Raw genomic sequence first — 16047 nt, 5'->3', positions numbered from 1 at the left:
GCAAAGTTATAAGAAATGTAGATTTCCTCTTTGTTGGTTCAATATACACCATGATTTGTAAGTTGAAGTGGAATGTCTTTTTTCTTTCATGTGAAAAACCTAGTAATAAAAAAGATTATTTTAAACATGCAAGAAGAGGAAAAAGGGGAAATATTGATTTCAGTTTTAATATAGAGTAATGTAGAATATTAATAAATCAATAATGTAGAAGCTTACTTGCTTGCTTCCTACCTTTCTTCTTTCCTTCTACTGACCTACCTACCTACCTACTTATCTATCTACCTGCCTACCTATCTATTTATCTACCTACCTACCTATAATTTAAAGCAATTGAGTGAAGAGCAGCAGGAATAGCATGGTAGCTTCCATGCAGAAAGTACATTCATCAGCTGTGGGCCTGCAGCAAGACTCTCTGTGGTTCCATCTGTCAGTTCAGGGGCTGGATGGTAGACACTAGTGGATGTTGGGCTTCTAGAGCCTTTTTTTTTTTAATTATTCTTTTAGTGTTTCTAGCTTCTCTAGGACAGCCTTTTCAAAACTCTTCAGAACAGTTATATCATGTGCCTTCACTTTCCCAGGGTGAAGATCTGATAAGGAGGATATGCAGCTTCCCTAACAAAAGAATTTCTTTAGTATTCCTTCTTTCTGCAGTCTGGCTGCCTGTTTGAAGGGTTAGCTGTGTGCAGACCGTGCCTAAACACAGTGTTAACTACTGCTTTCACTGCAGGAGACTGAATTTCTCAGCCTCCTGTAATACTGGGTTGCTTTGATCTGATGAGAAGGAGGAAAAAGCTTCTCAAATATATTTGTGGTCTAGATAATAAGGCTGTCCGATATGAGTAAGGTTTTACTAATTTACAAAGTCAAGCTTCAGCTGAGAATGTAAACACATTTACATTAACTTTAGTAACAGTAGATCACTTTAATACATTTGTTCAAATGCTTGCGATTTCAGTTTCCAAGCAGGTGAAATGATATTGCTAAGAAAAGAAAGAAATTGGGGGGGGGGGGGGGGGGGGGAGGGGAAGGACGGACAGTTTAAAAAAAGAGACAACTCTTGATAGTTCTTTTCAATCTTTGGGCTCCAATAAAACCTGCAGCATTGCTTGTTCATAAAATTTAAGTAAAATGATTTTTTTTTTTTTTTTCCTTTTGACATTCAGGAGTTCTTCAAGAGATCCCACTATGCAGTTTTGTGTTAAGAAGACTTACACAGGTCCTTCTGGGGCCTCTCAGTAGCTCTGTTACAGTCTCAGTCTCAACCTTTGAGGTCAGCAATGCATCCACCAGGGTTATTAATTTTATGTTTATAATCTAGTTACCAGGTATGTTAGCTAAAATGAAGTTTTCTGACAGTTTTATTATGGTAGCACTGTGCAGCTGTTGTCCGTTTGATTTGACTTTGTTGTGAGAACAAATTCTTTTCGATATTTATATAGCTGACTATGGTGATGCATTGATACAATTTTCTCAGTATTTCTAAGATGCTGTTGCCCAGCCTGTGGTACCCTAGAATGTGTCTGTCCCTCTTGAAAATTAATATAAATTAGCTGATGCAGGTTTAGAAATTCTGGATAAATGTCTTAACTGGAATGAACATGGACAGATACAGAACCTATCAGGACTGCTGTATTTGGATGGTACCACAGGGGATGGATGTGCTTCTTCCTCTGCTGCAGTTCTGAGGGGATTCCAGCATTTTGTACATGTGCATGTGCTGCCATGTGGATCACAAGGCCACCTTTCAATAAACTGTGCTTTGCAATTATGTAATTTTAATGAATATGTGCTTGTTTCTGAAGCGTTGGAAAGAATTTCCATTGTTTCTGAAAAGCTGCATTTTGAAAAGCAGATTCATCATTTATTATTTTCACAGTCTAAGCAGCTGCTATTAAGTAAACTCTGAAAGACAACAAAAAATATTTTTAGCAACGATTTCTGAAACTTCTCAGACACTAACTTAAAGTTCATCTGTAGTGGTTTAGGTCAATTTTGTTAACTTAAAGGTGCCAGCATTGGCATCATTGCCATTGCTAAGCATTAATGTTAGAAATTCTCATTCCTAATGCCAAGAGATTCATGGCTCATTACGATCTGGCTTAGTTTAGCAGCCTGTTGTTCTTGTGTTTCCAAGTATTTGTTCTAATTCAAAACAAATGGGAATGTTGGCAACCTAACAAAGACGTATGTAGGAAGTAACCATTGGCAACCATGGTTACATGAGACAAGATTCTATAATTGGAGCATTTAAGTATTAATCCTCATGAGCCAACGGAGGAGTCCTTTCCAGGTTGCTCAGTACAAGCCCTGGAATCTAATTCTTTTCTCAGGTTGTATTTTTGTAATTGGCACATTGTTTGTTTCAGATAATGTTTATACAAATGAAAGTACAAGAAGAGTCATTCCCTGCAAAGGCAAATCCTGCTTTTTGCTGCATGCAATGTGATCCTTAGGCATCGGCAGAAACCTTCCATGTATATTTGAAAATAAAGTCTAACTAAGTCCTGTAAGACTAGATCTGGACACCCTGTCCTACAAGGCATTGGTGTGCTTATCAATGATTACTTATCTTCACAGTAGAAATACATAGTGAAACATGACATAAGATATTTCATTTTGAATACAGAGAGGATAAAATTTTATCTTCCACGATTAGTTTTGGCCACGTACACAATCTTGTATGACCAAGTTACTTTAGAACATATCTAGAGTAGAGATAAAATAGATTATAAAAAATGTATAAGATATAAATTCATTTACTTCAAGCTTTTTAATGGAGTGACGTGAATGAGGGGGAAGGAGTTTATAGTGTGGGGTTTTTCCCTGTATAGATTCAAATGTGCTGCAAGCTTAATGAGAGCAATTCCATTGAATTTATTGGAACAGGTGCACTTATCCTAGAGACAAAATCAGATAAATTTGATCTGTTATTGTGTCAGAAGAACAAAGACGGTTTACAATCCCTTTTGCACTTCCATTTCCCAAGGGGGGATAAGTCTGGAACATGTTCTAGTCCTGGCATGGAAGAGATCAGCTGTATCAGGCTGGTTTATCTCATCTATCAGTAACTGACCTTTGAGGTAATCATGCAATCCCTGTTAATGGGGATACAGTGCCTCTTTTGTGTTGCCTTCTTCACAGGAACTTTGTAGTCAGGAGATGTCCCACAAAAAGAATCCCCAAGGTTTCTTGTTAGGAAAACTTTATATCCTCCTTTCATTATGGGAGAAATGGGAATACCTATTTTGGTTTTGCAAACCCATTTAAAATACAAAATGATGTAAGAGTCTTTTTTTTGTTTCCATGTCAGGGGTTCCTTGACATAAGATACACCTTCATCACAAACCGCAGTGAAAAGCAGAGATACTTGAGCTAACTGGGAATGAATGAGGGTATTTTCCACAGGCTGTGTAGCTTTTATGACAGTGGAGTTGGAGCAAAATAAATTGGCTTGCAAGGAACTCTGTGCTACCATAGCTTCACAACTACAGGTGTCTGAGCAGACAGCATAGTTAAATGAAGACTGAGAAAGAAGATATATTACTATTTGTAGAAGACATTCAGGAATTAGTACAAAGGAGGAAAAAGAATTATTGAAATTGAACTTGCTTTAAGATCAAATGGATATTAATTGCTTCTGAATTAATTTAGAGTGTAAATTACAGTAAGGTTTCTGATATCAAAGGAATGATGTCTGAATTCTGGCCTGACCTTTCAAATAGGGCAGGGAGGACAAGGAACCTAAATTACTTCAAGATGGAGCCTGATTAATTTCTATCTCTGGGAATATTAATTTAAGTTTATGATTATAGTATTATAGCTCATAGGCTCAAAGCGACCTCAGAAAGCATCCAGTCCATTTCCTTGTTCTACCTTAGTCTCTACTGCATTTAAATCATTCCAGGCTTATCCAGCCTGATCTTAAATATGATCTCATCTCAGCAATGAGACTCTGCAGCCCTGTTACTCTTCTATTCAATTACCTCACTATTCCTACCATTAAAAAGCTTTCCTAATCTCAACTTAAGTCTTCCTAGCGCAATTTAAGTTTGTTTCTTCTTGTCCTCTCTACAGCAGACTTGAAGAACAAATTAGTATCCTGCCCCTTTATAGCCATTTCTTACATTCTTGGAAACTCCTATCCTTTTCCCAGAATCACAGAGTGGTTGAGGTTTGAATATCTCAGTATTTTCATTTTGGTATTAACCTTCAGTAATTTCAGTGGTTTCTCTGAAAGCTTCTCTTCTAGTGCTCTGATTTTTCTGGTACTCTCTGCTGGGCTCTCCAGGTGTTTCTGCTCTTCCCATTCCTCCTGATGATGGTCTACCAGTACTGAATACAATAGAAGGATTATTTTGTGGCTTTGCGGACAGTGCTACTGCTTATTTATCCAAGTATTATTGTCATTTTTGCTGTGTGGGATGTGGTTTACTTCCCAGTTGTCCAGGTGTTTTCATCAAATATGTTCCCTGCTGTGGCAAGGTACAGGATGTTAGACATGCCCTTGATCTCTGCAGCTGTCCTTATGAGATGTTTTTGTGAGTTTCTTCTAATAAAGCTCCTATGTATACTCCTTGTAGACAGTGTTTGGTGTTGCTGTGGAAGGGGAAAATGGCCCATAAACAGAAAGCTTTGAGGACGCATCCAGACTAAACTTCTCTTAGGTGATTGACTTTAATTCCACTCACACGGATCCTTCTTATCCTGTATCCTTAGTGCATTCAAAGCTAGGACAATCAGTAAAACAGACATAGCCTACAGGCCTCCCCAGAGTCAGAATCCACCTGAAGGTTATGAATGAGGAGAGCTGTGCTGTGCTTAGGCATTAGCGTGTTTGCTCCTTGTCTCATAACCTTAAGAGTGCACCATACCAACTGCTGTAAATGCAGACTGGTGGGTGAAGAGGGGACAACCAAGCCGTTTTGTGCCATCAAGTTGATGCTACGGAAATCTCCTAAGACAGCAGAACCTGAGGGCACTGTACCACTGGAACTGCTTTGTAGCTGAATGTCTGGGTAACCTTATGTTTCAGTTATCGGTTTGATATTATTCTTACCTGTTTTCATTTTAGCGCATTTGAGGTCAAATCTTAATGGCTTATTTGCTATGCATATCAGCAAACGAGGCAGTTTGATGCCACATTCATGCATAAATTTGTGAACATGGAATAAATAAGGTACCATTGAGCATAACACTCAGAATTCAAGGGCTTGAGAAACTTTGCATGTTGCTAAGCTGACAAAGTGTTGTTCTAAAGCGATAAAAGCAGGTGTTTCTTTTTAGTTGCCAAGTCTACTCCCATGTGAGAGGCTAGATAAGTAGTCCAAATTACATCTAAGAAGAAAATTTGCCAGAGCTTAATTACTTTTCATCACAGTGCCAAATAAGAAGGAGGAGGAAAAAAACACTTTGGAACTACATTGTAGTCTGTTTAATTCTCCTCATTTAAGGCCCTGAGGTAGAATTCTTAACTTCACAATAAACTGCACTCTTTCAGTGGTAAAGCAGAACAAATTTATAAGTGATGACTTGTGGTCCTTCTACATTTGGCGTTTAGGTTAAAGTAATTCTTTGTTCAAAAATATAAGTAGTTTTTACAAGGCCTGCAGCTGTGTCATTTCAGTAGGGTGTAGTTTTATCATTAACGCTTTTCTCTGATGAATTCTGCTAAGGTTACAGCCATTTAATCTATTTTTATTGATAAGCATGATCCTATTAAGCCTGGCTATTAGATCTTGGTGTTCTAGTTAAACTATAGCTTCATCAAACCTTGCTTTCCTGCTCTGGCCAGTAGTGCTTGTCTACACGCTGGGGCAATTGAGTGCATCAGGCTGTGTTCAGTCAATCCTGCTTAAGTCAAGCTTCTCATTACAAAGCTTCTGTCAGCTTGTCTTCTGCAAGGAGACTTTATCAGTAAGTCTTCAGGAGAAGGGATTACGACCACAGCCATTTACCCATGTGCTCTGTGCTGCGTGCAATGAAATGTCAGTGTCATAACCGCTTGGTTCTACATTATTATTTCATTCATAAGGAGGCATTTAGCTGAGAGATCTCTCTGTCCTTTATTTAAAGAGAATGTAATGAAGCCAGAATTCTTGTACAAGACCAAAGAAGGGAGTCTCCTGTTTTGATATCTGCCTATGTTGTCAGTATTTTGCAGGAAGATGCAAGAATTAAAGAAAATATTTAAAAAAATCTGCTGTTTTTCTCATCTCTTAGTAGTTGCTTTATAGGTAAAACCATATGGAAGTTGAGATTCTTTACCTCTTTTATGTAGATAGGGCCAATTTATTTGCCCCTCCTGCATTTTATCTTTAAGCAGCCATCCCATTCCCTCTTAAATATGCCAAATTCTTATTCTGCCCTTGTATGAAAGTATTTTCACAAGAAATAGCTGGCATCTCCTGTATTTTCAGTGTTTTAATTTTTCTGTATCTTTTTTGATACAATAAAATGATTAAAAGACAGTTCAAAGTTAGAGTGCATAGAATGGAATCATTGACTTTTAGAAGGTTACTATAAATTTTCTGTTATTTTTGGTTCACTTCTATGTACAGGCTAACATTACCACTTCGACCTCTCTATAAAGCAACACTTTCACCAAGCATCACCACAAGCATGTACTGACTCCCTTTCTAATTGATTATAGTTAGCTTAAAACGCGGTGATGTGTGTGAGTGGCTGAGATTATTTATTCCAAGACGTATTACTGAGATGCATTTATCAACTGTGAATTTCATCTGCTCCTTTGCTGCATATTCATTTAGTTTTATTTGATACCACTGGTGGTTTTAACTAATAAAATCTTAAATAATTCTGTTTTGGGCAGATTTTACTCTCTCCTTGAGTAGTCTCATCTCTTGTGAGACATATTAACTTGCCAGCAGAATTCCATGTTGAATATAGGTCAACAGTGTCATGCTGTAAAAGGACAGTCAGGGAACTATAAAGAGGGATATAGCCTTTGAGGTACAAGAACTAACTAATCTTCAGTTCTGCTTAGAAATGGTGAGACCTCTTTCCAGTACTGGGCGTAACATGTTAAGAAAGATGTTGACCAGCTGGAGGGTCCAATGGCAAACGAGAATCGTCAGATGCTTTGAATATATGACAAGCGTGTGTGTGTGTGTGAAGAATACAAGGCTGTGTTGGTGTATGTGAGTAATTTTCAGATAGGTAAAAGGATTTTGCAGAATGGAATGGAATGATCTGTTCTTTGTGTCCTTTATGGAGTCAAGATGTCACTGTGACCTGTGACTATTCATAGTGAACATTAGAAAAATATTTCTGAAGGAGTGGATAGTCACCAGTGTGCTTTCTACATATCAAGCAACGTTTGAAAGTGTTCAGATCTTCCACTTGAAAGCAGAATTTAGTCATTTGAAAATATTTCTCTGTTTGTAAATGCATTTCAGGACATTAGATAGCAATCTAAGTAATGTTTCTAAATTGTTCTGACAAAGGTACAGGAACCTCATCTGATTTATAGCAAGGGTTCTTAGTATTTTCACTGTCACAGGTTCAGGAGAAGACACAAGGAAGGCCCAGAAGAGAGGTGTCTGATTCGGTACTTCAGGGAAGGCATGCATTCACCTAAGAATAATCTGCTATATGTTGTTAGAAGGATGCCAATGGCAAAAGAAGGAGCACATACAGAGTAGTAGTTCTGGGTCATCGTAATCCACTGGTATCACCATTTAGAGATGTGTGCCTTGTCAGAAGGCAGAGGGTACAGAAAAGATGAAAGAACATCTCAGCTACAGCTGGTGGGACTTCCTGTATTCTTATTTTGAATATGCCCGAAGCAATACTTTTGGCAATCTCTTTTGTGTCAAGTGAGAGGGAAGGAAAGAGAGGTAGGAGGCTTTTGGTGCCATCCCTCTGTCTTCCTTTATTTCTCATCAGACATTTGATCTTTGAACTAGTTTAAATTCGGTTAAAAGTAGAAAGTTTCAATGCAAGCTTTTGGTTCAGAAGGATCATAATTTTCCATTAAATATTTACCTTATAGAAAAATTCTGAACCAGTTCCTACTTCAGCACCATCAGGTGAGGAAATAGGAATGAATTGTGATTGGAAGCAGTCTCCAGTAGCTACAGTGCTACAAAAACCATCTCTGACTGGGTTGTACTTCAGGCCTACATTCCCCTTGGGCTGCTTGCTTGTAGTGATGTCAGGGTAATAGCACTACATCAGTACAAAAAACACTCTGTATGCATTCAACCATCACAAAATGCTGGGGTAAATTGACTGAATTATATATGTTGCTCTTCTGGGAATGCAGAATAAGTTTTGCTGCAAGTTACATGTAGCTATAGTGTCATGCTACATCTTTAGGAAATAAAAGCCTTAAGGGAGAACACAGCCAATTGTTATTTGGTTTGTGGTTCCAGCTAAATTGCTCTGTCCTGTTATATGTATATATCAGTGCTCATCTTGCTGTCATCAGATGCTTAGTGGGATCTAAGGAAGACTAGTGCAGACACCTGAAGGGAATTACAGGCTTTAACATCAGGCTGCATCTTGACCTGGCACTGAAGGATGAATCAATCCATCACTTTTCATTTAAAATAATATGCTGGACCTTGGTCAAAAATATTACCTATATAAACAAATGGTATGGTTGAGGGATCACTTTGTTGCCAATAACCAATGAAAAATACCTTCATATTTTTCCTTAGTTTGGTAAAATCCTCTTTCTTGATTAAAGCTGGCAAGTACAAGGATAAAGGACTTCTGAAATATTGTACCTGATAAATGTTCTGATGAAATGTGTTCCCCACAGACTTGAATCCTACCCTTTTCTGCAAGGACTGTGACTCCTTAGAAGAGTTGCCCAATTTTAGGAGAGATTGTAAGATACCTGCACCTAGTACACTGATGATTGAGCAGATCTAGAAGTGGTACCTAACTTATCCCATCTTACAGCTCAGCATTTTAGGGAAATTTGAATTTGGTGCCCCATTGCCTTAAACCATTATCAACAAAAGTAACACAGGAGCTGCTTAAGAAGCAGTGCAGACATCTGTGTCGTGGTGGAGGGTCTGACTGCCTGATGCAGTAAGCTAGTACGTTCTCCTAGGGCAGGTCACTCTCCCTGGTGGGTGAAGGTACCCTCACCCACTACTGTACTATCTGTGGAGGTCTAGGATTAAAAAGGTACAGTGTGTCATGCTTTGGGAACATATCTTCTGGGCTGAAAATTACAATCTGCACCATTAAAAAGAAATATCAGAATGCTAATATTTCCTTGCCTCAGACTCATTTTCTCCTTAAGGATGGTAAGACTATTTGCATATGCATTGGTTAAATGGGATGCATTTGTTGTTTCAGATGCATTCATAGTGAATTGTTATAATTTAATCTAGGATGTGCAGGGTCCTTGGGGGAAGCAACCAAGGTGCAATATATATCTGCATCGTTAAAAATAATTTAAGTGTGATGACAGCTGGAAAATAACCGTACAAGTAATTTCAGGGTGTTCCATATTTATTCCCTGGTAATGATAAATTGTTGTTGGTTTTCTCAATTTACAAGTCAAAAGGCAGATTTTTAACACATCAGCCTTCACTCTGGGCTCTGTAAGTCAACTAAACTGAGCAGACACCTGTCTAACATTTAGTCCTTGTTACCACAAATTCAAGCTTCTCACATTCATTCATTTAATCCCTAAAGATCCCCTTAAGGTAGGTAAATATTTTCTCCATATTACTGATGGAGAACTGAAGTGGAGGGCAGGCTGAAATTAACTTTACAAGAAGTGACTTTAAAGAAAAGGCTTTTAGGCAATCTACAAGTCTTAATCTCAGAAGTTAGCTGAATATTTTTGAAATCACTCTAGGTGATTTCTTCACTGATAAACTGTCTGTGACTGAATTGACCATGTCTTTAGGGACCAAGCACGGTTTACTATCCTTAGTAACACAAGAAGTTAACATGTACAATAACAAAGTGCCATTTTTATTTTAAAACAGGATTCTAAGTCGAATTTTGTTAGAACACCATCCTGTTGTGGTATTTGGGGAAAGTGACAGGGGGTAATGGCTGAAAAGATTATAGATTTATTGATCACACATAGTCCCTAAATGTTTTTTGAACTGTATGTGGGGATCGCTTAACCTGCTGCTGGTAAACAACCACATGTGAGCTGGAAGGCAGCAGCTGTCGGAGAGCTCAGAGCAGTATTACAAGACAATTGAAAGGGGAAAGTAAAAGAGGTCTCTTTCCCATGCCAAATACTTTCGTGGCTAAAATCTGGCTACCTACTGAAGTACAGGGGCAGCCTAAAGAAGAAAGACCACATTGGAAAACGAAAAGAAAGAGATGTAAAAATGAAGGTAGCATATTCTTGCATTGTTTAATAGTTTCCCTGCTCCTCAGCATAATCAAGCTCTCAGTAGGGCTATCAAAAATCATTATATAAAATATAGCTGCTAAACTCTCCATTAGTTTCTGTACTTATATGTGCATTGACCCTTTCATTCTTGCCTTCTTGTGTAAGACAGAGTCGAGGTATGAACCAGATAAAGCCAAATGGAAATATAGGTACTATGCAGTAGGATTATCCCTAACTCATACATAAATTGGCCTATAGGGCAGCTCTGCAGTACTGTTTTCTGCATGGACTGTTTTCCTGGTAAAAGAGTGGTTAAGCCTTGTCCAGGCTTTGGACAAAGACCAGTTATTTGGAGGTGGGTAACTAAGGGGTTTGAAGAGCAAGGTCAAGGCTGCATCATAGAATCATAGAATCATTCAGGTTGGAAAAGACCTTTGAGATCATTGAGTCCAACCATCAACCCTACTCTACCAAGTACACCCCTAAACTGTATCTCCAAGCACCACATGTAAATGACCTTTTACATGATCCTTTCAAAGTCTAAGCTCTGGGAGCTGATCAGAAAAATAATTCACAAGAATTAGTTGTCCTAAATACATTGTTTTGGTCATTCTCTGAATACCATGACTAGTTTGGTTAATTACATGGAAAGACAGTGATATGAACTCAGTAAACCCATCAGATTGTTTAGTAAATGCAATTATTATTGTGCAGTACAGGAGCTCTTGTCATGGACAAGACCCTTTAGGCTTCAAGAACAAAATAAACAAAGGGACTACATCCCAGTGGTCTTGCAGATAGTGCAGCTGTGATGCTAGCCCACTAAATAATTATTGGGGAAAAAATTATAAAGCTTTGATTTATCTCTAAGCAGGAGGACTACCCAGAAATTTTATTTATCTCAGGAATGCTTTAGTAACTCCTGATTCAATCAAATACTAGAAAACACACTTTTTCTCTCCTGTCAAGGTAACTTATAGTATTAGATATTTCCCAAAATATCAAGAGAATTGCATATGTATGAGCCTCCAGGAAAGCTTTTGAAGGAAGGATTCGAATGTTCTTGTTCTTGAAAAAATATTCTCATATTGTCACAAGGTATTAGTGATATTGTCACAAGGTACTAGTGATATTGCCATTTTTCTTTCCCGGCTATGGAGTTTTGTGGGCATTGCTCATTTCCAGCCATTCATCACTGTCTATAAGGGCATTTTAACTTACATTTACTACCTTGAAATGCTGCAGTCCTTGTGGCAGATTCCTCTAGCAGAAGCCTGACAGTGGTCACTCTATCAGGTTAGGATGGGGTTTGCTGTGGGGCTGGCCTGTGGGAAGTAGGGCAGTGAAGCAATTGTCGCAGTGCACCTTTGCTAACCCCTCTGGTCCATGGGAATGCTTGACCTGGTTACGTTAAATTTTGGGCAATTTTGAGAAGCTCCCTTCCTGTAGCAGTATGTGGGATTGTGCCTTGAACATAATGGTAATACGCAGTTGTGCTTTATTGCATTTCCTTCAGGTTGCTGTGAAGTCCTCTGTGACTAAGTGTTGATATTTCTTAATACATAAACTGAATTTAATTTGTAGTTTAAGAAATCCAGTGCCTGTATATTAGAACTTCTGTCCATGTTCTTCTCTCCTTTATAAAGGTAGTGTTCAGATGTGTGAGAAAAGTGACAAAGGAAACAACTTCAAGGTGTAGATCTTAATTCTTGAAAGTTTGGGTTAAAGCTTGATGCTGCTTAGGAACAAATGCATTTTCGATTAGCAGTGGGAAATACTCTCACTGTAATCTAGACCAGAATGTGGACGTGAAACAACAACTTATCAAATATCTTCAGATGATCTCACTGTTGAAACACGGTTGAAATGGTTATTTGCTGTGTAATATATTTGTCTAAATTGTACTCAGTTACCATATTCTGAGATCAAGTGTGTTATCTCACTGAAACGGGGTCCTGGATTTGAATTTTTCTTTTTGACAGTCTTTTAGTAGTAACATAATCAGGATTTAATCATTGTCAATTATAGGTCTTAGTAAAATGCTGGTAAGCACTTATTACTGTGATAGTGGAATGGAAATAATAATAAGAATAAACCTGACGATTTAGGGGCTGTTTATAGGAGTAACTGCTCCTGAAAACTTTTCTCATCTGTCTCCAAGATTAAAATTGGAAAAGACCATAAGAAATGTATGGCAGACATTTTATTTTTGAGGATCTTGCTGTTGTAGATGGGCTTCATTTTTTGCAGTTAATGATGTTCAACTGCAGGGATGTTCTGTGTAGTTTGTGTACTACATGTTCAAAATGGAACTTTATGAATTTATGGAAAAAAAAATAAAATCACTAATAATTTCTGCATGTAAATAATTCTGTAGATACTATCAGTTTAATTGCATGTGCAGATTAAAAATCTTCATTTGAAAACAAGCCTTTTAATATTCAGTTTGTATTTACGTCAAAATCTCTTGAGACAGTTTTATGATAATTAACATGGGCAAACCATAGAAGTCTTGAAGTTTGATTTAGATAAGTACCAGAAATATGTATGTTTATCCATCCTACACATATCTCCCGAGTTTTGTTGCAAAATTTCTGGTTTTTCAGGTATTGAGAGAAGCTAGACATGTATTGTAATTCTGCATTTGGTTCCCACTAGACTCCGCAAAAGCAGAGAAAAATGAGAAGAAAATTACTAATTCATTTTTGAGTTTCCCCACAGAGGGATAGTTTAAACTGAGTTTTTTTTTCTGTCTACTTTCCTCATTATAATGGTAGCTACAAAGGTGGAAGAGTTCTATGTGTCTGACTTTTTACAAGGGCCTGCAGTGATAGGACGAGGGGTAGTGGTAGGAAGCTGGGACAGGGCAGGTTTAGACTAGATACAAAGAAGAAGTTCTTTACGCTGAGGGTGGTGAGACACTGGAACAGGTTGCCTAAGGAAGCTGTGGATGCTCCATCCCTGCGATTGTTCAAGGCCAGGTTGGACGGAGCCTTGAACAACCTGATCTAGTGGGAGTTGCCCCTGCCATGGCAGGGGGGTTGGAAATAGATGATCTTTGAGGTCCCTTTCAACCCAAACCATTCTATGATTCTATGATATGACTTATTACTAAAGTAATTCAGATCTGGATCATGTGAATCTTTTAGGTCTCTCTTTTTTGTGCAAATTGCATGAATCTTCAGTTTTGTTATTCTAATCTGTGATGTTGGTAAGCTTCTACTGCAAGCTTAATGATGGATGCCTTGGAGACCTGTGCTACTAATTATGCTCTGAATTTTTTCTCAAACTGGCACTTTGTGGTGGGTTAGGAACTTGATCCCCAGCATCAAACATTACCAACTCAACTATAATGAAATAAGCTGCTTACTGCATGACATGAAAAAGCTTCATTTAGCAATGTTTGTGCAATGATGCTAAGCAGGTTTGGAGCTGGAATGCCGCTGAACTTGGCAGCTCTCTTGTTAGGGTATTTTAGTCAATCCCACTGCAATGTTTTCTCAATGCTAGAATTCTGCCAAACATCTGGCTGGGAAGTTGCCCTCGGCAGCTGGAGCATGTGACTGTCAAGCTGAAGCATGAGCTGGGTGTTACGGCTGTGATGAACTTCCAGACAGAATGGGACATTGTTCAGAACTCCTGGGGCTGCAACCGCTACCCAGAACCGATGAGCCCCGAAACCCTCATCAAACTGTATAAAGAGGAAGGTCTTGCCTATGTCTGGATGCCAACTGCAGACATGAGCACTGAAGGTAATGCTCAGGCCACTCTTGCAGTAAATTAATAGTGACAAACCCTTTGAGTTACTTATCTGTCACTTCCATGACTATTTTTTTTTTCCTGTGTAAATTTGGGGTAAAAATATAGCTAACACACAAGGTATAATTTCTCTGTGTATTGTCTCTAACAAATTATTCATATTTTCTTGTACATGGAGAGGCCATCTAAAGCACTTTGTGTCTGGCACTGTATGAGTTTAAAGCCATCTGACGTTGATAACTGCTTGACTGGTTTTGCTTTCAGCTTGAATTCAACCTGTATAATGAAAGTATGCTGTGTAGGTGGAAGACTGCAAGCTTGCACGGCAGGACATCTTGCTATCCTTGCTGGCTAAAAATGGAGAGACGGTGCTCTATGACTGTCCCTGCTATTCTCTTCCTCCAACAAATAGCTTTTCTTTAGCTATAGTGTCCAAGTCTGATGAATCTCCATAGAGTCCTTTATATAATTGTTTGTAACTCATTTAGAATACCCGTAGCACCTGATGTTGTAACATAATTTGTTATTAGTTTTAATTCCTCCATTGGAATGCTCAGTTCACAATCTTGTTTCCAACCAGTAGGTTAGAAAATGTGCACGTTTTCAAGTGAGTAGCCTACCAACAGAAGAGAGTGCTTTCAATAGAGTGAAATACTGCTGCCACAAATAGAGAACTGTCGTATCAGTCATAGGACATCAGGGAAGACAGAAGACCTTAAAACAGGGATTTGAAAGGGCTTGATGTCAGTGCTCATCTGTGCCATGAGGAAAATTTAGGCTCTGATGTTTGCAGCTTCAGTTCACAGTGTAACAGGGAGAAAGGTGTGAGGAAACATGGTATATTCATCCCTTTGGGAGTGAGAAAGGCTATTCTGTGTTCTTTAACCATATGCTTAGTACACAATTAAATTGTAACAGTATTAAGTTGTACAGGAAAATATTCTTCTGCTCTCCTTCCCTCCTTTATTATTGACATGATGGCCTTCATTACAATGTTTTGGAAAGCAGCAGTACGTAGGTAGCTTCACAAACCTCTGGTACTAAAAACATTTCGTTTTTGGCTTGCTGACTTTAATGCTATGTAAGATGTGGTGTTTGATGTAACTTGCTGCCTTGTCTCAGTCCCTGTGAAAACAAGTATGCCACGCACATCCAGTGTTAATCAGAATGTATATTTAGAGAAGTCTTTGGGCAAGTTACAGATTTTGTGTGATCTGAATCTGTGTTGCAAGAAAAAACAAAGTTATGGTAGAAGGTCGTTTGGAAAAAAAAAAAAGAACCCCCCCAAAATATGTCAGGTTTTCCATTATGATTCACAGTTCATCAGGCTGTGCAGTTATGATCTCAGCCATGAACCTGCTTTCTCAAATGCAAATTAACGTGCCTTGCTTTTAACCTTAGGAAGAATACAGATGTTGCCACAAGCTGTCTACCTCTTGCACGGGCTACTGGAGAATGGACACACTGTCTATGTTCATTGCAACGCTGGTGTTGGCAGGTCTACAGCTGCTGTCAGTGGCTGGCTGAAGTACGTGATGGGATGGAGCCTGCGGAAAGTGCAGTACTTTTTGGCTTCTCGGAGACCAGCTGTCTACATAGACGAGGAAGCTCTGAATCGTGCTGAAGATGATTTCTACGAGAAATTTGGGCGTGTTCGTTCCTCATGCAAAATACAAGAGTAAAAAATCAGAAAAGGAGAAGGAAGGTGAAGAGGAATCCTTACATTTGAACCCCAAGAACTTAGAAATCATGAGTCAAACACCTGCTTCTCCTCTTCAGATTATAAGCTTGTCATAAGTTGTGAGAATTTTATTTTAAAAGTGCCTTTGAGGGTTTTTTATTTGGTTTCTTTAAGCTGATATGATTCATGTTTTCAAGCCTTTTGCTGCAAGTATGAGAACTAGAAACTCTGTAAAGGGAAAAGATTTTCTTTTAACTGCTTGCCTACAGGA

General features: G+C 38.5%; 1 protein-coding gene across 1 annotated transcript in view; it reads left to right on the top strand.

Annotated features, from left to right (window-relative positions):
* The window catches only part of EPM2A (EPM2A glucan phosphatase, laforin), a 39941-nt gene extending 24164 nt beyond the window's left edge, over positions 1-15777 (top strand). Inside the window, exons 3-4 of the mRNA XM_086461078.1 lie at positions 13847-14088; positions 15497-15777. Of these exons, the coding sequence (XP_086317204.1) occupies positions 13847-14088; positions 15497-15777 (523 nt within the window). The remainder of the gene's footprint in view (positions 1-13846; positions 14089-15496) is intronic.
* The last annotated feature ends 270 nt before the right edge of the window (positions 15778-16047 follow it).

Source organism: Leptosomus discolor, chromosome 2 (genome assembly GCF_034619465.1).
Source record: "Leptosomus discolor isolate bLepDis1 chromosome 2, bLepDis1.hap2, whole genome shotgun sequence".
NCBI lineage: Eukaryota > Metazoa > Chordata > Aves > Leptosomiformes > Leptosomidae > Leptosomus > Leptosomus discolor.
Note: the sequence above shows the minus strand (reverse complement) of the source record. Positions and strands in the feature narration are given on the sequence as shown.